At 52.5% G+C, this 18,449-nt stretch overlaps 9 protein-coding genes across 9 annotated transcripts; 2 read left to right on the forward strand and 7 right to left on the reverse strand.

Moving 5' to 3' along the window:
* Positions 1-47: 47 nt before the first annotated feature.
* Positions 48-1,234, reverse strand: PSV08DRAFT_207184 (GPI biosynthesis protein Pig-F). The gene is made up of 3 exons (XM_014221935.2): positions 751-1,234; positions 390-676; positions 48-307 (listed from the first exon to the last, which is right to left on the reverse strand). The coding sequence occupies exons 1-3, from the start codon at positions 1,090-1,092 to the stop codon at positions 190-192; spliced, it is 747 nt and encodes a 248-aa protein (XP_014077410.1). The 5' UTR covers positions 1,093-1,234; the 3' UTR covers positions 48-189.
* Positions 1,235-1,343: 109 nt separating this feature from the next.
* PSV08DRAFT_411390 (Translin) lies at positions 1,344-2,605 on the reverse strand. The gene is made up of 7 exons (XM_014221934.2): positions 2,460-2,605; positions 2,370-2,406; positions 2,269-2,322; positions 2,085-2,218; positions 1,925-2,033; positions 1,791-1,876; positions 1,344-1,734 (listed from the first exon to the last, which is right to left on the reverse strand). Exons 1-7 carry the CDS (start codon positions 2,541-2,543, stop codon positions 1,510-1,512), a joined length of 729 nt encoding a protein of 242 aa, XP_014077409.1. The 5' UTR covers positions 2,544-2,605; the 3' UTR covers positions 1,344-1,509.
* A 547-nt stretch (positions 2,606-3,152) lies between these two features.
* PSV08DRAFT_354182 (uncharacterized protein) lies at positions 3,153-3,965 on the reverse strand (the record flags this gene model as incomplete). Its single annotated transcript, XM_066092872.1, has 3 exons — positions 3,153-3,200; positions 3,270-3,745; positions 3,794-3,965. The coding sequence occupies 3 exons, from the start codon at positions 3,963-3,965 to the stop codon at positions 3,153-3,155; spliced, it is 696 nt and encodes a 231-aa protein (XP_065948714.1).
* Positions 3,966-4,433: 468 nt separating this feature from the next.
* On the reverse strand, positions 4,434-5,117 carry PSV08DRAFT_354183 (uncharacterized protein; the record flags this gene model as incomplete). Its single annotated transcript, XM_014221932.2, has 2 exons — positions 4,434-4,741; positions 4,799-5,117. The coding sequence occupies 2 exons, from the start codon at positions 5,115-5,117 to the stop codon at positions 4,434-4,436; spliced, it is 627 nt and encodes a 208-aa protein (XP_014077407.2).
* Positions 5,118-5,547: 430 nt separating this feature from the next.
* On the forward strand, positions 5,548-10,026 carry PSV08DRAFT_411391 (phenol 2-monooxygenase; the record flags this gene model as incomplete). Its single annotated transcript, XM_066093889.1, has 9 exons — positions 5,548-5,592; positions 5,671-5,792; positions 5,892-6,151; positions 6,209-6,780; positions 6,832-7,008; positions 7,836-9,275; positions 9,342-9,507; positions 9,580-9,696; positions 9,750-10,026. The coding sequence occupies 9 exons, from the start codon at positions 5,548-5,550 to the stop codon at positions 9,854-9,856; spliced, it is 3,006 nt and encodes a 1,001-aa protein (XP_065948715.1). The 3' UTR covers positions 9,857-10,026.
* A 357-nt stretch (positions 10,027-10,383) lies between these two features.
* Positions 10,384-12,161, forward strand: PSV08DRAFT_364415 (uncharacterized protein; the record flags this gene model as incomplete). The annotated part of the gene is made up of 2 exons (XM_014221929.1): positions 10,384-11,292; positions 11,480-12,161. The coding sequence occupies 2 exons, from the start codon at positions 10,384-10,386 to the stop codon at positions 12,062-12,064; spliced, it is 1,494 nt and encodes a 497-aa protein (XP_014077404.1). The 3' UTR covers positions 12,065-12,161.
* Positions 12,162-12,263: 102 nt separating this feature from the next.
* On the reverse strand, positions 12,264-13,645 carry PSV08DRAFT_227926 (uncharacterized protein). Its single transcript, XM_014221928.2, has 2 exons — positions 13,273-13,645; positions 12,264-13,191 (listed from the first exon to the last, which is right to left on the reverse strand). The coding sequence occupies exons 1-2, from the start codon at positions 13,453-13,455 to the stop codon at positions 12,568-12,570; spliced, it is 807 nt and encodes a 268-aa protein (XP_014077403.1). The 5' UTR covers positions 13,456-13,645; the 3' UTR covers positions 12,264-12,567.
* Positions 13,646-14,169: 524 nt separating this feature from the next.
* Positions 14,170-16,146, reverse strand: PSV08DRAFT_411394 (uncharacterized protein; the record flags this gene model as incomplete). Its single annotated transcript, XM_014221927.1, has 2 exons — positions 14,170-14,900; positions 14,970-16,146. The coding sequence occupies 2 exons, from the start codon at positions 16,144-16,146 to the stop codon at positions 14,458-14,460; spliced, it is 1,620 nt and encodes a 539-aa protein (XP_014077402.1). The 3' UTR covers positions 14,170-14,457.
* A 465-nt stretch (positions 16,147-16,611) lies between these two features.
* Positions 16,612-18,347, reverse strand: PSV08DRAFT_207205 (chaperonin 10-like protein). Its single transcript, XM_014221926.1, has 3 exons — positions 17,907-18,347; positions 16,992-17,838; positions 16,612-16,928 (listed from the first exon to the last, which is right to left on the reverse strand). Exons 1-3 carry the CDS (start codon positions 17,988-17,990, stop codon positions 16,774-16,776), a joined length of 1,086 nt encoding a protein of 361 aa, XP_014077401.1. The 5' UTR covers positions 17,991-18,347; the 3' UTR covers positions 16,612-16,773.
* Between the last annotated feature and the right edge of the window lie 102 nt (positions 18,348-18,449).

Raw genomic sequence — 18,449 nt, forward strand, 5'->3', positions numbered from 1 at the left:
GGAAATTTGTTAGCTCTGTTTCTGGTGCTGGGTACCTCGAACGTATATCTGCCAGGCCTATGTTCCTAATATACGGGTATCTATGTGACGACCTATCTACTACCCACAACTGACTAGCCCAAGTTTACAACAAGAGTCCCAAAGAGACCTCAAACAGAGTGGGAGCAAAGCAATCTCAGCCACGATCTCCTAGTCAAACATGATCTTCTTGCCCTTCAACAGTGTGCCTCCTAGCAGCTTGCCAACTGCGTATCCAATATAAGCGCCCGTAACAATGGTAACTGGCCACTTCTGCCACTCGCGGTCCCTGTACATGATTAGTCTTTCTACTTCGAAACTATCATCTCGCCATAAGTTCTGGATGAGCATATAAGCCCGGGATAACTCACCAGTCCAAGGGAATAGGTACGGCGCCTATCCAAGCACCAAGAACCGTGCCAATCAGCCCTCCATAGACCTCATCTATCGGCAGGAGTAGTGCGATAATCTGTCTCCACGTATCGCCATCGACACCGTGTACATAGATCAGAGGTAGGGTGCTCAGGAGCGCCACATGGGCACCACAGAGCAAAGTGTGTGCATGGTGTGTAGACACGGGTGCACCGAAGAGGACGAGAATGGCCGTGAGGAGCGGCGTCGCAGCGAGGGCGGAAAGGAGGAGAGAAAGGAAAGCTGGCTGTAACAACACGTTAGCTCTTCCTTAGAAAAGACATTGCTAGCAACGCTGCCATGCTAGTACAAGACACGTACCACAATCTTCGAGTTCAACCCTTGTTCCAACTTCGTCGGAGTCTTTCCCTTCTTCTCACCCGGCTTCTGTTTCCGCATCGAAGGCGTACCTCCGGTCGGTGGGAGACATACGGCTACAAAGGCTATTTGTAGCACAGCGAGCGGTGCGAGGGTGCTCAGCAACGTGGGCACTGGGTCTGCAACCAGAGCGGGGAATTTGAGCGCATAGACGGAGAGAACGAGTATAGGGTGAATGTGCGTATATAGACGCGCTGTATCGTTCTTGAGTGGCTCAATTGGCGCGGCGGTTGAGGGCTGGTGCTTTGATGTCGCGTTTGCGTTGATGACAGTTGTGCTGGCCATGTTTGCGAATTAAATGGGTGGTAATGAATATGCGGATTGGTTGAAACGAAGACACGTCAATTCAAAGTGGAATAGTTTTGTACTGGGCTTTGCAAGGAGCGTGGATGGTGCCTGGCCGACTGGAATGTTTGTTGGTCGGGGTAGTTGCAGGAGATCGCGGAACGGAAAGTTTCGAGATGACGCTGGTGGTGCTGCTCGCTGATTGGACAGACGACCAACTCCTGTTCAGCACCTCCATGGTTCGTACGAGACGGGACAAAATATGTGAATTCCTGACTCCGCAGCTTTACGATTTTCAATTCATGGTATGTCCATTTCCTTTGTTGATACCTCATTACTGATGGCCATGTCCGAAACTTTTACCTGGGGCATTACACACATTCATTCCTTGCACCATCGCTTGAACCATGTCAATACTTACTGCTGCTCTCCCTTCTTCGGAACCAAATTCCTCAATGAAAGATCGTACACCACGTCCTCCACATCCTTGACGCGATACTTGAGGCCATCGCTGCGGCGGCGTAGGCTGTCATTCTTAAGGTTGAGGATCTGGAATCCAGCATGCAGATCCTTGACGAACTGGTTGATGAGCAGCGGACGCTCGTAATCGCCCAAAGTGACAGCATTGCGGGCAAGGCGTGTCTATAGTTGTTAGCTATGTATTCTTGTTCATTTGCAACGCATATAAGGCGACGTACAAGCTCCTCGACGAGCGTCATGAGGGAATGCAGATACTCCTCAAGTGAGAGGTGGAACTCATCGCGATCCTTGAGGTTGACCGGGACTGTTTGAACGTTAGGAGTGCATACATGATGTGTTCTCCTGGACGTACTCTTGAAGATTTCGCCGAGCTCCTCGATGGTTAAGAGTCGTCCGCATTGCACCACACCATCCTCATACTTGTAGCCACCAAGCCAGCCCCAGAAGAGGATACTCTCGCACTGCGAATTAGTCAGTAGTATGATCGAATGATGTGTCAATCTTGAACCTACTGCACCCTGCATCTGACGGCTCCACATGTTGTTGAACTTGTAGTAGGGCATCTTCGACGCAGCTTGCGAGAGCTTAGAAACCGTGTCAATGACATTGTCAATGGGCTCTTGAGCAGCCTTTAGGATATCTGACACTGTATCTCAATTAGCTAGCATGTGGAGAGTCTTGGGTGCGGCGACTGACGCTCGCCGACAGGTGTGGAATGGGCTCTTGACAGCACGAAAGAGACATTGCGATCTGTAGGAAGTTAATTCAGATTCAGAATCCATATTGAACACACTTACTGTGTTTCTCAAGCGCCTGTATGATATCGCGCAGCTCCTGTCGCGTTGTGAGTACGATGTCACGTGCAGCTCTGGCGAACTGCCACTCACATCTCGAACCGCAGAGTCCTCGTCTATGCGCGCTTGGAGGTCCTGAAAGACGGCCGGGTTGACCATGCCTGATTGCGATGCCATTTTGACAGATTTTGGGGCTTTGCAGAGGTGTTCGAGTGACGTTTGAAATTGTGGTAGTATCTAGGCAGGTCAATGTTCGTCTAGCAGGCAAACCTCGCCACGAAAATTTGGCGTCACACGCTGCTCCCTGCGCAACTTCACTTTTGACAGATGCAACCACCTACAGTGCATTTTGACTTGCAATTTACTAATTCTCAATAGTCCACATGTGAGCTGTACTTTACTTTGAAAATCGGTCAATTGCATGACTTTATGTACAGTGTCTTTGTGAAAACACGCTTTGTGATCGATATCAAGATAGTGATGAAATTGTCCTCGTGAACATGTAACAGAATTCACTGATCTTCCATAAGACATTTAACTACGATATGGTAATTCACCTCTAAGATATTCAGATTGTATCCATCTGCGGAAAATTGTACATGTAAATCGAGGGACCTTGTATATTCTCGTACCGTAAGAAGACTGTCGTCGGTCTCCCATCCACTTACGATAACACACCCAATAACCCCACACCACCTGACTACTTGAACAGTCATAACAAAAAAACTGTGCTATATGCACACCAAACAACGCCTTATCTCAGCAAATACTTGGCCAATATTACCCTCATACCTCCAACTGAAGTGTCGCCAAGTTGTCCATCTGTTGGCTCTCCTGTTCATTTCTCTACCTCCTCGTATTCCTGGCGCGCACTACCCTACCGCGCATTATTTGAACTCTTACCTTCAACTTGACAAGCCGCCGCTTCTTCCTCTCCGCACTGGCTACCCTTGTACTATCGAGATCCATCTCCAGCAACTGCTGCTCTCCCGCAGCACCACGCAAGACAGCTCCAGCACGCTCCCTCGACCTGAACTCGCTGCTCAAGAAAGCTACTTCCTCGCAGAAGAAGTGGAAACTCGTGACGAACGAAGAGTTTCTAGCCTTGCCTAAGTCGCGCCCCTCGATGAGGATGGCGTTGTTGTAAAGGAGGCGAGTAATCCAGTCGTTCTTCTCCTGATTGATATCGATGCGTAACTTAGACAGTGCGAGATATGTTGCTGATTCCCGAATGACACCTTTATGAGCTTTCTTGACAAGTGGTGTCTGGGTTGTCACAGCATTGGTTTCATACGACTTGGCTTTCTGTTCCTCTCGCCGGATGCGTGGGCTCACGACGTAGGAGAAGAGTGGGCTATGAAGCAGGAAACAAATTCCATCTGATGCAAGAATTAGGTGTATACAAGAAGTGATTCCGTGGTACTTACCGAGAAGCTCTTCGTGGTGGTACACAGGGAGATCTTGTGGGAGCTTGTCTAACAACTCCTGCAAGTGACTCCGTAATGTAACCTCCTTTGCTACGGTCGGGGATAGCGGTGGTGTTTCGGTTCCAAGTTTCACTTGGCTCCTTGTCATGCGTTTCGTTGGGGAGCGATCCATGGTGTTTTTGGTAAGAGTATTACTCTTGTCCGAAACTTACGTACCAAAGGTAAATTGGAGCTTGAGAGTCAGAAGTCGTTAACAACACTTGAGCTTTGAGGGTGAGGATGGGCTCTAAATTTTCTGGGGCTTTATTATAGAGTGCTGTTACCTCGTTACCGTAGCATTGGATTCGTCTTTGCTGCAAGCGGCAAGTCCCTGTGAAGTGAAGGTGAATGTGCTATCACATGGTAGCAGCGTTTCTATGTGGCTATTGTCAGTACAACCATGTTTGCTCAATCGAGTTATTGGTCCGCCTCACCACTAAGATGACAAAACATTCCGTCCCATTCACGACATGTCTCTCGGGATCTTGATATCATTAGTGCAGGCCTGACTATGCGTGAGAACTATACAGTAGCCTTGTTGTTCATTCATTACATTTCCCATGACTATAGCAATGTCCCTGGCCGCTTCAAGTGTAGCCTACTAAGCCGAACTTTTCCTAGGCATCCGCGAGACAATATTCACATATAATCTGTCAGCTGCCCTGTCGAAACCTTTCCTGCAGAGTGCCATCAATTCATGATGAATGATGGGATCTTGGCCTTCATGCTCACACAGATCACCCCTAAAGATGATTTGAACATCGCCATAACTTGGACGTACTGCTAGACACATGTAATGATATATGCCTTCGTGACCGATATAAGCAGAGATCTGTGCAAGGGAAGAAAGGCCGTATGGACCAAAGTCACCATATTGACCGCTGCGAATAACAACGTTGGCCATACTCTCTACATGTTCTTGTTAGTTGGTGAGTTACAAGGTAAGTGAAGAATAAGGTGTCTTACTACTAAGATGAGCCAGAGCTTCAGGATTTTGAGTCCACCGTGTGGGCAGGTTTTCTGTGAGAAGGAGATAGATGCGATCGAAAACCATATCGCGGGTAATGCGAACAAGCGGTCCGTGATAGACTCGAGGAGGGCGTGGATGTGGGTTGGATGGCTGGGAAGCCATACCTGGCAAGTTGCCTGTAGGTAAATGCTGCTTGTCAGGGCTTGGTGGAATCGTGGCGATCAGCAGTGGGTTCTCTGTCCTGAACTTCTTCAGTTTTTCCAATGCTTCATTGGATGCTTGAGAAAGGTCTTGGAGATTTGGACGGCCGGCCATTTTGGCGAGTGGCTAGACTGAGGATGTTCTTCTCTAGGGTGGGAAGTTAAGTATCTTAGAAGTTCTGATTGATGCTGTAAAGTTGGAAATGGGCAAGCAGTAGAATTGGGGCCTGTTCATGATTGCTAAGTAGTAGTATGATAGTCAAGGTGAGTGGGAGTAGAGCTGCAGCAATCTGATGTGACTGAACATGCAACGAGACACTTGTAATTATATATGATTGACTACGCTTTTGTATTGATAGCTAATTATTGTCACTGTCTTTTATTGTCTTCTAGGGAAACAAACCTTGCTCTTCTGAAGTCACCATCAGCACATGAAAAAGGCACAGGCTATATGAGGAGGGACTATTCTTTCAGCCATACATATAGCTAGCATCGGTAGAAGACAGAAATCAAGTCACTCTGGTCGCAATGTCGAGCTCAGCCCTATGATGCATCTGGCAATATGTGGATGGTGTTGTTGTTTTTTTCAGGTGGGTCTCCGTGTCCGAAATAGCTCTGCGCTAGTCCGGAATCAGCATGGCACATACCTGCACGCGCCCTTGGTGGAGTGCGGGAAGCATCAACAGGGCACTGGGCATTCACTCCTGACAACCGCCCCCGTCGCAAATCTGACCCCCGTCGCATCCCCACAGCGACTGCTCTCGCTTCTGTTTACTGCGGACCTTCACTCGTTAGTCGTCTGCACCTCCGCTCGCTTCCGATATACGTGTTGCGCACGACGACGACTGTGACTGTGACTTCACCACCTCTACCGCCTGGCACTCTCGAGCTCCGGCCTCCCCCGTCCTGCGACAATGGGCTTCGGCGACTTCCAGACGATATGCGAAAAGGCGCCGATACCCCTCTGCGCTGCTGTGGGCCATCAGGATATCAGCAATGGCGTGGGTATCCAGACACGCTGCTATGCCAGGACTATTGAGATCGCCAACACGATCATCTTCGAGGCGGCTAACGACTTTATGCACATCCTGGCCCTGGTCATGACTGTCGTAATGATCATACACGTACGCTCCAAATTCACGGCTGTCGGTACGTCGGCGCAATATCAGCATTATGGCCCAGAGCACTTTTGCTAACGTATACCAGGGCGTAAGGAAATCACAACCTTCTTCTACATCTACTTCCTCCTCACCATCATCTCCCTCGTCCTCGATGCAGGTGTCACTGCGCCCGGTTCCGCTACCTACCCGTACTTTGCTGCCGCCCAGAATGGCCTCACGTCTGCCTTGTGTACTTGTCTGTTGATTAATGGCTTTGTCGGTTTCCAGCTTTACGAAGATGGCACTACCCTCTCCGTCTGGCTGCTACGGCTCAGCTCCCTCGCCATGTTCATCATCGGTGGCGCGGTCAATCTTTTGACTTTTAAAGGCTGGGCCGGACTGAGCCCCATGAATCCTATTGGCATCTTTATCGTCACCTACCTCGTCAATGCCATCTGTCTATTCATTTACACCGTCAGCCAGATCATTCTTGTAATTGGAACTTTGGAGGACCGCTGGCCACTGGGTGACATCCTGTTTGGCATCTTCTTCTTCGTCATTGGCCAGGTGATTCTCTATGTCTTCAGCGACACTATTTGCGAAGGTGTACTGCATTACATTGACGGCCTTTTCTTCACCACCATCTGTAATCTGTTGGCTGTCATGATGGTTTACAAGGTATGTAGTTTACTCCGTTGTTTTTGTACGTACCTGCTAACATCTAGACAGTACTGGGACTCTATCACACGCGAAGATCTCGAATTCTCCGTCGGTGTCAAGCAGCACAATTGGGAAATCAAAGAACCATACCCAGAAGACGAAAGGCGAGGCACCATGTACCAGGACTCCGACTATACCCCGTCACTTTACCAACAACCTCATGGCCGCAACTCGCATTACTCTGCTGTAGGCCATTAAGCCTGTCTAATGAGCCATTGTGTTTTTATCCTCGGACGACGTACATTTTGCATTGATCCCTATTATCCTTACGCATGAAGCGGAGTTTGCGGTGTGTAATTGCTTCGGCAAAAAGAAAAACTTATCCACGCTCCTGTTGCATTGTTGTACATGCACTAGCGACTAATTGGCACGGCACAGGAGGACTAGGTTGGAGGACGTCAACAATGTGCTCTCAACCAGACGGAACACGATATGAATAGTGTACCTACGTAGATAGTAATATGAATACTCAAGATACATAGCATATGATACCTACCCGAGCTTTCGCCGCCTTTATAGCCGTTACCCGTTCTTCCGACGGGAAACTAACATCGGCAACGTTCCCTGCGTAGGATCTGCACCTAGGCAGTAGCCGACGCCAAGCATAGTTATCTTGGTATTTGATAGAGAAGGCTAGTGGAAATGTCTTCTTCCCTGATACCTGCGAACAGCTGTCACAATCAGCTTTGATTCGGGTCACCCCTCGGCTTGTGCGAACCTGTGGGATACGCTAGTGGAACGAGTGTCTGCTCCCCGCTTTATGGCCGATGCATGTCCGGAACATACTTTCGGCACGATTACTACACTATGACACCGCTTATTCCCAGTGTTGAGGCATGTAATACATAAATACACACATACCATCATCGATTGTCATGGTGGATCGCTAAGCGCTCAAATGCCGTTTGCGCGTGATCGCTAATACTTACAACTCATCTGCTCTGTTTGCTGCTTTCGTGTTTAGCCGTAAACCCTTGTACCTTTGGACGTCACTTTACACAACTACTATCCAGAGAATGCCCAAAACAGACGTGCTGATAGCGGGATCCGGCTCTGCCGGCATCTTTGCAGCGACATGGCTTGCCATCTACGGGATTCCTTTTACAATGCTCGAGCGGCGCCCTGGGCCGCTTAAGGTTGGGCAAGCCGACGGTGTGCAAGTGCGGACGGTAGAAATCTACGAGTCGTTCGGATTATCAGAAGAGTTACTAAGAGAAAGTTATCATGTCTTGGAAGTATGCTTTTGGGGGGTTGACGAGGAGGAAGAGGGAAAAGCACAGGGAGGTATCAAGAGAAAAGGTCGAACTATTGATACAGAAAAGGGGCTAAGCCACCTGCCGCATGTCATTCTGAACCAAGCGCGAATGAACGGGCTGATGCTGAGGAAGCTGGAGAGCGTGCTTCGAGAACAAGGACGATGGCAAGAGGGAGCAAGCAACGGCATCGAGTACGGATGGAGCGTCAAGAGCCTGGACATCGACGAGACCAAGACACGAAACCCAAACGCCCACTGCGTTAAGGTGACTGCCGAAAAAGACGGTAAAGAAGAAACTTGGGAAGCAAAATACGTGATAGGCTGCGACGGTGCCCACTCCACCATCCGCAAAGCCCTCGACATCCGCATGCTGGGCGACTCGTCCGACACCGTCTGGGGCGTCATGGACATCTACCCAATAACCAACTTCCCGGACATACGGCGCAAATGCACGATCCGCAGCAATGCAGGCAGCATCGTCATTATCCCCCGCGAAGGCGGCGAACTCGTCCGCTTCTACATCCAGCTTCCCGCTGGCGCACGACCCAAAGAAGTAAAACTGGTCGACTTGCAGAATCAGGCCCGTCAGATCTTCGCACCCTATTCCATGGACTACGCAGGCGTATTCTGGTGGAGCACATATAGTATCGGGCAACGCCTCGCAGCCGCCTTCCACGCCCACAACCGCGTGTTTCTAACCGGCGACGCATGCCACACGCATTCCCCCAAAGCCGGACAAGGCATGAACGTCTCACTGCAAGACGGATATAACATTGGGTGGAAACTCGGCTCCGTTTTGTCTGGCTTATCGCCGCCTTCGCTCATCCCGACGTATGTTTCTGAGCGCAGTAAGACGGCGGCTGATCTGATTGCATTTGACCGGGAGCTCATGGAGTTGTTTGAAAGAAAAGAAAAGTTCAAGGGCGAGTTTGCTGAGTACTTTGTGCGCAGTGGGCGGTATACGGCCGGGTTTACGGCACGGTATGAGGAATCGGTTGTTACGCAGGCGGGGCCGGGGGAGCAGAGCGTGGCGAGGGGGGTTACGGTGGGGATGAGGTTTCCGAGTGCGCAGGTGATACGGTTTTGTGACTGTAAGGCGGTGCAGTTGCAGAGTGTGTTGAGAAGTGATGGACGGTGGAGGGTTGTGGTGTTTGGGGGAGATCTTGGTCGAGATGAGCATCTTGCAAGGGTGCAAAAGGTAAGTCGTGTTCTTCCATTGAAAACCGTGTAGTGTGTATGTTTGGTGCTAACGAGAAGGGAATAGCTTACCGGGGCTCTGGAAACCATGTCACGACGGTATACGCCTGTATCCAAGTACCCCGATGCTGTTATTGAACCGTTACTCGTTATGAGCAGCAAGTTCCTAGACATGGAGCAAGAAAGGATACCAGATTATTTTTGGCCCGTGACAGGTAAATGGGGGATCAGAGGTAAAAGCCATCGTCTTCTTGAGTTATCATGTCCAGCGATTATGCATGAGGACTGACATGTTTGACTACTAGATCTTCACAAATCATTCGTTGATGACGAGCACTACAATTCTGGCCATGGTCATGCATATGAAGCGTACGGTGTGGATCCAGAAGTTGGTGCCGTAGTTATCGTCAGGCCCGATCAGTGTAGGTCACATTTGTGTTGGTAACGTGAGAAAAACGAAGCTGACCAAGTGTAGATGTATCGAAAGTGACTTTGTTAGACGATTTGGATGGGATCACGAGGTTCTTTGCGGGATGCATGACTGAGCAAGTAGCGAAGAAGGATGTCAGTCCAAGGTTGTAAAGTGGGGTTGAAATGGGGGTGAGGTACGTGAGACTTCTTGTACTTAAATGTGGCATGCCTTACCACTACCCCAAAGAGTGGCATTTCAAGCCTTTGTTCCGTATTTGATGAGCGTTGCAGACGCACGAGTAATGATAGCGGCCGGAATCCCATACGCTAGAATTGACTTTGGAAAGTAGTACTCGGCTCCTCACTTTGCCTTGGCACAACTCCGTATCGGTCGTAAACGGATCGCAGTGAAGGCTTACCAGGCTCTCGCCCGGCTGAAACACCAACAAGGACGTACACACCTTCAATGGTCCAATAGCTACTAAAACTAGTCATATTGCGAGAAAGAATAATTTCTTCTCAGAAAAGGAAAAAGCCATCTCATTGCCAAAAACGTCGCAATACCGATACTCCGTCCACGTGCCATCGGAATGACGCAGAACCCAAACCCACAGTAGTACTACACTAAAGCCACTCTCGATCCAAGCCCGCCTCACGCACATCGTCGCGCCCCCCCTCTTTTCCCCGCCGCCCCCACAATGTCACAGGCGGGCGCGCATCCGCCGCTTAGCGCATCGATTTCGTCTCGCGGAGTAGCGACAGCAGCAGCATCGCCGTCGATCGACTCGCTTCCGTTGTACCTTCGGCGCCATGTGAACCTAGGCTTCGACCAAGACGACGTGACGGCGCTGCTTAGCTCCATCGACTCGAGTCAAGCGTGCAATGTATCATCGCAAAGACCGACGACGACAACGACAAGGGCGACGCCAGCAGCGAGACCGGCGCTCGCACAACTGCCTGCTGAACTTTTACTGCAGATTGTCGAACATGTACCTGTGGACTATTTGCTCGACTGGCGGCTTGTATGCAGGGGATTCCGCGATGCAATTGACGGACAGGTGCTATATCACTGTTTGCGACGCACGCGGTTGCTGGGGTACATGGGGAGCCGGCACTCGCGGGCAATGGAGTCGCTAGACGACGACGAAGACTACGCGGCCATTCACCTTCTGGAAGCGCGGTTTGAGCGCATAGAAACCGGCGCCAGCGCAAGTGGAGACAACGATAATGACAACGACCAGGCAACCGGCAAGCCGATCTGGAGCGGGAGCCACGCCGTGTTCCGCCTCGACGACGAGTGGTACCGCCAATTCCATCGGGTGGGCGGGGCACAAGACCGCCAGGGCAACACGATTGACGATGCGGATGCGCGGTGGTCGCGCACGCTGGACCGGCTGGAGCTGCGGCGCCCTGAAGAAGGATTCGGCACGTTGCGCTGGTGCATTCGGCTCGACCATGCCGTCCTGGATTTGGACTTTCCCGTTGAAGCAGACCGCTTGCACTTTGATGTCCGCGTCAATCTTGCTACGCGCTGCGTGCGAGTCGCGTGGAGGGACATGCTCGTTCGTTTCCTCAAGACGGAACGGGCGTTGCGCATAATACTGGAGGTACGTTTTTCCTACTACTATACTACATTCCAGATATATATATATATATATAACTCCACATTACTTTACCCCAGACTTATCCTGTTCCCCCCCCCCCCCCCCCCACCCACTCCCCCGCATTATTGAAACACCCTCTATCAAACAACAACAACAAAAAAGGTTATACGCTAACTTTGATTCCTTCCAGAAACGCACCCACCAACGCTTCACCTTCAGCCACGCAGAAGACTGCCTTCGCGACCTCCGGCGCAAACGCCTCGCGGCAGCCCTAAGCCCGTACAGCAAAGTCGACCGGCACATCCGCTGGTCGCTGCGCCTGCTCCACCCGCTCTACGGCTGCCCCCCAAACGAACACACGATGACGCTCGAAAACGTGGAAAACGACGCGGTCCACATGCTCCTCCTGCTGCGTCGCGCCGCCTCGCTGTCGGCCGCCCAGCTCGCCTACCTGCACGCCCTCGCCAGCGACTATCGCTCCATGGAGGCCCAGCTGCGCCGCCTCGACGACGTCTATGCCGAGTTTAAGAGCTATCTGAGTGTGCCGGGCTTTCAGATGAACATCTTGTTGCCGGCCATGGTGACGAATGCAGGGCATGTGCCGAGGGATCCTGTGGCGTGGACGGATGAGCTGAGGGAGAAGATTGAGTGTCAGGTGCAGAGGTGGAGGGCCCAGAGGGATGCGATTGAGCAGGTTGGTGAGATACTTGAGGCGAGCAATCAGGCCATGGGCGTACCGGATGATAGCTTTGATGAGCTTGGGAGTGAGTTTTGATGGTGGGTTGCCTGACTGTGTATGAAGAGTTTTTTTGGTCTTCTTCTCGGTATGTGTACATGTCTATATATATATATATATATAGACCAGGTTCAACAAATGTCTCTGTTTTGGGGGAAAAGGGTAACAGTTTCGAAAGTAATTCACGAGGCAAAAAACAATCAACATTGACATGACATGCAAAAAGCACACACCATTTCCATGGTCAACCCAAGTGTATTATCATTACTTTGCTAGCCCTCCCCGTCGCCAGGTGCCAAACGCAACAAGGGAAAATGAAACCGCGCAATGCTCTTTCTTTTCAAATTACCATGCGGTACGGTGAGAAAGAAACAAAAAGACGATATATTCCCAGGATCTATGCATGCGGAGCATGTTGGTGAACAAACGCTGAAAAGACGCCAGAGATGCGGTTGCTGAGGATAAAAGTAGAAGTAGAAGAAGTTGGAAAGAAAACAACAGTAAAGAAACAAAAAAGAAGCATGGTCGTAAAAGTGGGTCGTTTATAGCATGAGGGCAGCGCCGAGGAAGACGGCCGATACGCCAAACACGGCAAAAGGAGCGGCCAACAGCGAGGGCGCTGCGGCGTTTGCAGGAGGAGCATCTGCGGATCCGGTAGGAGAGGTGGTGGAGCCAGCAGATGCAGAAGAGCGCGAGCTCTCAGAGCCGGAGGAAGAAGTAGCAGAAGCAAATGTTGAGCTTGCGCCGGATGTGAATGATGCAGTGCTGTTAGCACTGTTGGTAATGCTGCCAGATACAGAGCTCTGGGTAGCCGAAGCGTCAGAAGAGGCAGAGCTGGTCTTGGAAGCGGCGCTCGACGACGACGACGACGACGAACTTGAGCTGTTGTCGAAAACGGCCTGGATGCGAATCTCGTGGCACTGGGCACCAATCGACTCGTCGTAGAGGTTTCCAAAGGCACCGCTCATGCAGCGCCACCAACGGGTGCTGCCTCCAATGGCGAGCGAGTCATTCTTGCACACAGAGAAGCCGCCAGTGTAGATTGCGCCAGCTTGGGGAGGGCCGTCAAATTGGAATTGGCGGTTAGCCACAATGGAGCCTGTGCGGCCATACTGATCGTGCAAGATGCCGTCCTTGAGGGTGCAGAACAGCTGGCCGTCAGAAGCCTGGATAGAGCAGTCGGGTTAGTATATGATAGGGTAGTAGTGTAAAGCCAGCCAAAGCCAAGACTGAGCACGGATGCATACCTGTTGGGCGGTCTCGCGCTTATTGAGAGACGGGTTCTCGAGGGTGCCAATCATGAAAGGGGTATCGACGGTGGTCTCGCAGCCTTCAGGAGGAGGCGAATTGGGAGCAATGCCCTCCTCAACAGCCTGGCCCAGGGCCGTGGCAGCGAGGAAGAAGGGCGCGAACAAGGCCGAGGGGCGCATCTTGGACGTTGTGCTGAGGGTATGGGTGGATGGCTGTGCGAGACGTGCTGACCCACAAGTGCGTGTCGGAAAGTCGTATTGAATTACTCGTGAACAGTAGGGTAGAATAAGCGTGGTGGAGCTGCGTCGCGTACTATGGAATGGGGGAAGAATAGTAGAAGAGCAGACGCAAGCGAAGACGGCTTTTTTGGGGGGGGAGTGGAGAAGAAGAAGAGAAAGAGAAAGAGGCTGGCACATATTTGTCTGGAGCAGCCTCGCGCGTGCCTGCCACCCGCCCACCCACCAGCCCCGAGTCGGCAGGACTGGGACCAGCGCAAAGCAAGGCCGATGGGAGCAAAAGCAAGCTGTACCTGCAGATCTCGGCTGGATTGGGCCAAGGCCAACGCGCGGGCTTTTGGCGAGGGGCCCTCGGGTAGATTGCATTGTTATCATCGACATGGCTGGCGGCCGGGGGGCCCGTCGGGCGGGAGAAGCAAGACGGGCTGCTGGCGTGGCAGTGCAGGATTCTGCATAGGGGCAGTGGCATGGGCATACCGACCTCGCACGCCGGCGATCAGCAAACGGCGGTGGTGGTGCCAACGGGCTAACGGTACTTTGGCGTCGACAGCAGCCAAGGCGGTGGCGGCGGGGGGCGCAGGTACCCGTTGGTGGGCAGAAGCAGAGGAAGCGTGGCTTGACCTCACCTGCCAGGCCAGACGGCCGCCGTCAGCCAGAGGGGCATGCAAGGGAAGCAGAAGCAGAAGCAGGAAGCAAGATGACGAGTCCATGGCGCCCATGGCCAGCCGGGCAAAACGACCATGTCTGCTTGCATCGGCCCAGAGTTGGGTTTCGCCAATAGTCGGCGCCATGCCGCTCAAACAGGAAACAGCAAACAGCAAACAGGAAACAGCAAACAGGAAACACGCGCCTGCCCACCTGCGACACAAAAACACCGCGCCCTCGCCCTCGCCCTATTCACCATCCATCCATCCATCCATCCCTCCCTCGCTGCCATGGCCTGCCCTACTGGTTCCCATCTCCATCCCTCTCCACGGCAAGCCTCGTCTCGTCGCACGCCTGGGCAATGGCATATGCCCGCAGCTCGCCCGCCCTGGCTCGCACCGCTGGGTCCACGGTTCGATCAAGCTTGTTGAGGTCGAGCTTGCCCACCAGCCCAGCCGGCTGTCTGTCCGCGCACACGGCCGCCACGGCTTTGCCAAACTCCTCGGGCGCACGCATCGCCTCGACCAGCACGAACTGGTACCATCCCGCCCGGTTCAGCGCTGGCATGTATCGCGCCTGCGACCCTCTGCTGCTCTCGCCAACTCTGACATGCTGCCCGTGTGCCACTCTGTCAAAGTTCCAAATCGGCGTCAGTGCACTCTCGCACGGCACCATGACGTGCGGGATGCCCTCGATGCTCCACATCTTGGCAAACGCCCCGTAACTGTGATGCGCAAATAGCCCTGTCGTCGCCATTAGTCTTCTTCATCATGCCAAACGACCTTGTCGCCTGGGGTCATCATTCTCCTTACGCTTTTCGTCCTCGTTTAGCCTCAGCAGACAACTCCCCATCAACTTTGACCCTTCGACCAGGCCCGTGTTCCTAGGCTCAAACTGCCTGTCCAATGCATCGAAAAGCAAGTCGGCCAAGACGTAGAATTCATCCGTCGCCCTTTCCGTCCCTGAGTCCGCAAGCCTCCATGTGCCAGCCTGCGCCACCTCGCTTGCCCTCAAACTCGGCCGCCCTCCATTGTCTTTGGCCCGCTCCGCTGAACCAAGGCTGAGATTTCCGAGGTCCGCGGGCAGTTCTACAGCAAATGCTGGCGGTGCAAAGTGCGATGCGGCTTGGTCATGTCCCGGCAGAGGAGGTACCGTGTTTCCCTGTTGTGTTGGCGACGGACTGGTAGGCTGGTGTGGTGCCTGCGCATGAACGGGGCTATATGGCTTAGGAGCCGCCGACATGCCATTCCAATGCTGCTGTTGCTCTGGGCTGACTGGACTGACTGGGCAAGTCACATGGTGCAAGGCATACACTGGCTGTTGTTGAGGCCTAGGCACATCCTGTGTTGCCGGGATGGAGCTCCCCCATTGTGCTTGTGGAGATTGTACAGCCATGTGTGGAGGCGTATTCGCAGCATGATTTGGCATGCCCCCAACATGATTTGGCGTGCCTGCAATAATTCCGCTCTCTTGTACCCCATATGAGCCTGGTAGTTCCTGCACCGCCGGCGCATACGGGCTGTGTCCTACTTGGCCATGTCCATGTCCATGTTGCTGTGCATAGCCCAACGCAGTGGCTGATGGTGGCGGCGTATACGACTGGGAAACAGGCGCTTGCTGCGTCTGCTGTGGCGAGTAATGACCATGTCCCGAGTGTCCTGGAGTCGACGTGAAATAACTCGATTGCTGATATGGACTCGACGCCGGCGGAGGTGGTGGTGGAGAGGGACGATGCCCCTGGCCCCACTGTTGCTGTTGCTGCGCCTGACCCCACTGTTGTTGTTGTTGTTGCGGCTGCGGACTAGTAGCAGTAGCAGCAGCAACCTGACCCTGACCCTGACCCTGACCCTGCTGCCCATGATGACTCTGATAACTCTGCGCACTCTGAACCACATGTACAGTAGGCTTGCTATTCCCCAGTAGCGAACTCATGCTCTTACCCAATTTATTCAGCATCGGCTTCCCGTTCGTCAGATGCTGATTCACCATTTGTCCGATTATCCCCCCCGACTTCTAGGCATAATAGCTTGATCCTCCATCGTACTTGGCTGCATGCGGAGGTTGGTAGGGCGGCGCCTGCGGCTGCTGATGTTGCTGATGCTGCTGCGGCTGCGGCTGCGGCGGCGCTGGAGGCACATAAGTCCCGTACTGCGACATACTTTTTTTGCTTTGGTATGTAGTAAACTATGTGAGGGTATGTACAACAAGTCTCGGAACTTTTTGACGGGCGGGATCGAGCGTCGCTTCCCACCCTTCAGCTCGTTAAGGCGTCCAGCTGAGCACCCGCGCGAAGCCAGATGCAGCAACGGTGGCTTGTTTTACAGCCGCAGCGGAGCACGATGTTGTTGGCGACATGGGTCGGCTAGGCTCAAGGCGGCAAGGACGGTCGTGTTAGCGTGACGATCAAAATGTCATTTGTAGTAGTTAGTAGTAGGAAAGTTCAGCCGGAGAAGCATGTCGAGATAATCCATGACTTAAATGCGCGATACATATTCGAAGAAAAGAGCACTACACTAGATGATGCTTCCTGGGACGTTGCTTCCTATCATCTAGTGTCGTATCTCGTAACAAGAGCGTAAAATGACCAATTGAGCTACTGATAAGCAATGTAGCCCCTCAATGTATGGCAGAATCAACTCGTCCCATCGTCCCAACCTCGACCAAAATTTTGACCTGGTTTTCCTTGTCATGAATAAGAGCCTTGATGCCGCTTTCCACAACATCATCCAACTGAATCTTCTTCGTAATCATCTTACTCGGTTTCAACTTGCCTGCACAAAACACATTAATAATCTCGACAACACAAACCTCAGGTCTCCAAAACAAAAACTCACCAGAAGCCAACAAATTCAGAATAGCTTGGAAATCTTCCCTCCGATACCCTAACACAGCCGTATACTTTGCTTCGCGAGTAACCAGCAAGTTGGGATTAAATGGCACCTCTGTCTCCCAAATCGCCACATTGACTATCGTGCCTTTGGGCCGCACAGCTGTACACGCAGTAGTGAGACTAGCTGGCACGCCCGCGCAGTCGAAAACGACATCCGGGCCCCCGTTACTGAGCGCCTTGCTCATTTTGACAACGTCGTACGTCTTGGGGCACAAGACGTGATGGGCCCCGAATTCTCGTGCAAACCGCTGGCGGGTGCCGGATATTTCGCTTACGATGATTTTACCTACCCCTTTGGCGACAAGACATTGGACAATGGCGAGGCCGATGGGGCCGCCGCCTAGGATCAACGCCGTTGAATATGGAGTCAGTGGTGCTGCGGATACGGCATGCCAGGCTACGCTCAAGGGCTCAACCAATGCGCCTACATCGAGAGGAATGTTGGGTGGTAGATGCAACACTGCAGCTTCGGGTACGACGACGGAGTCGCTCAGGCCACCACCACCACCAGATAGTCCGATAAAGCCGCCATTGACACAGACGTTTTCGCAGCCTGCTTTGCATGCTTCGCAGGCTCCGCAGTATATGCTAGGTTGGATACAAACGTTCTGACCTACGGAGAAGGCAGAGTCAGGTGACCCCACTTCGGTGACGATGCCTGAGAACTCGTGGCCGAGGGTGATGGGAATCGTGTCTTTGGTGCATGGGTGAGGCTCCGTTGGCGCAAATGTAGGTCCACCGAGATACTCGTGGAGATCTGAACCGCAGATGCCTACGTAGGCCGGGGCAATCTGCACAGATATCAGAAATTGCGCTCCTCTTTCATGTCACGACACCACCAGAAGGGGAGAGACGTTACTCTGACTTGCCCCGCTCCACACTCCTGCTGCTCCACATCCTCAATCCGAATATCCTCTTTTCCGTAGTATCTTGCTGCGCGCATTGCTCTAATCCCGTTCCAGGTGTACTGGTTCCAGACCTGGATCCCAGTTGGTTCGTGTCGTGTGTCTCTTGATCAAGAATCGCAGTGGCGAAGGCGCTTTCAATGGCAGACATTTGGTGTCCTCCCTTCGCCTTCTTGTATCCTATCAAATGCACTAACCAACCTCGGTTCTACTTGTTGGCGGGGGATGCGCGCAGTACTTACCCTGTGGCAGGAGTTATACCCCGCGGGAGACAAGTCATGCCATGTGGGCCGGTCCGGCATCTGTCAGTTGTTCGTCAATTCATTGGGCATTGGGTATGGGATCGAAGGAAGCGCCTTGAGACAAGCACGCTCCACAGGGAAAAAAGCGCCCTTGATCCGGCATCGCGTGCACCGCATCCAGCTGTTCGGAGGAAGTGGGGTGGAGACAAAACGGGGGGCCGCGCTGACCTCTTTGCGGGGGCGGGGGGGAATTGT

Source organism: Bipolaris maydis, assembly GCF_028858645.1.
Source record: "Bipolaris maydis strain C4 unplaced genomic scaffold PSV08scaffold_11, whole genome shotgun sequence".
In the NCBI taxonomy this organism is placed as follows: Eukaryota; Fungi; Ascomycota; class Dothideomycetes; order Pleosporales; family Pleosporaceae; genus Bipolaris; species Bipolaris maydis.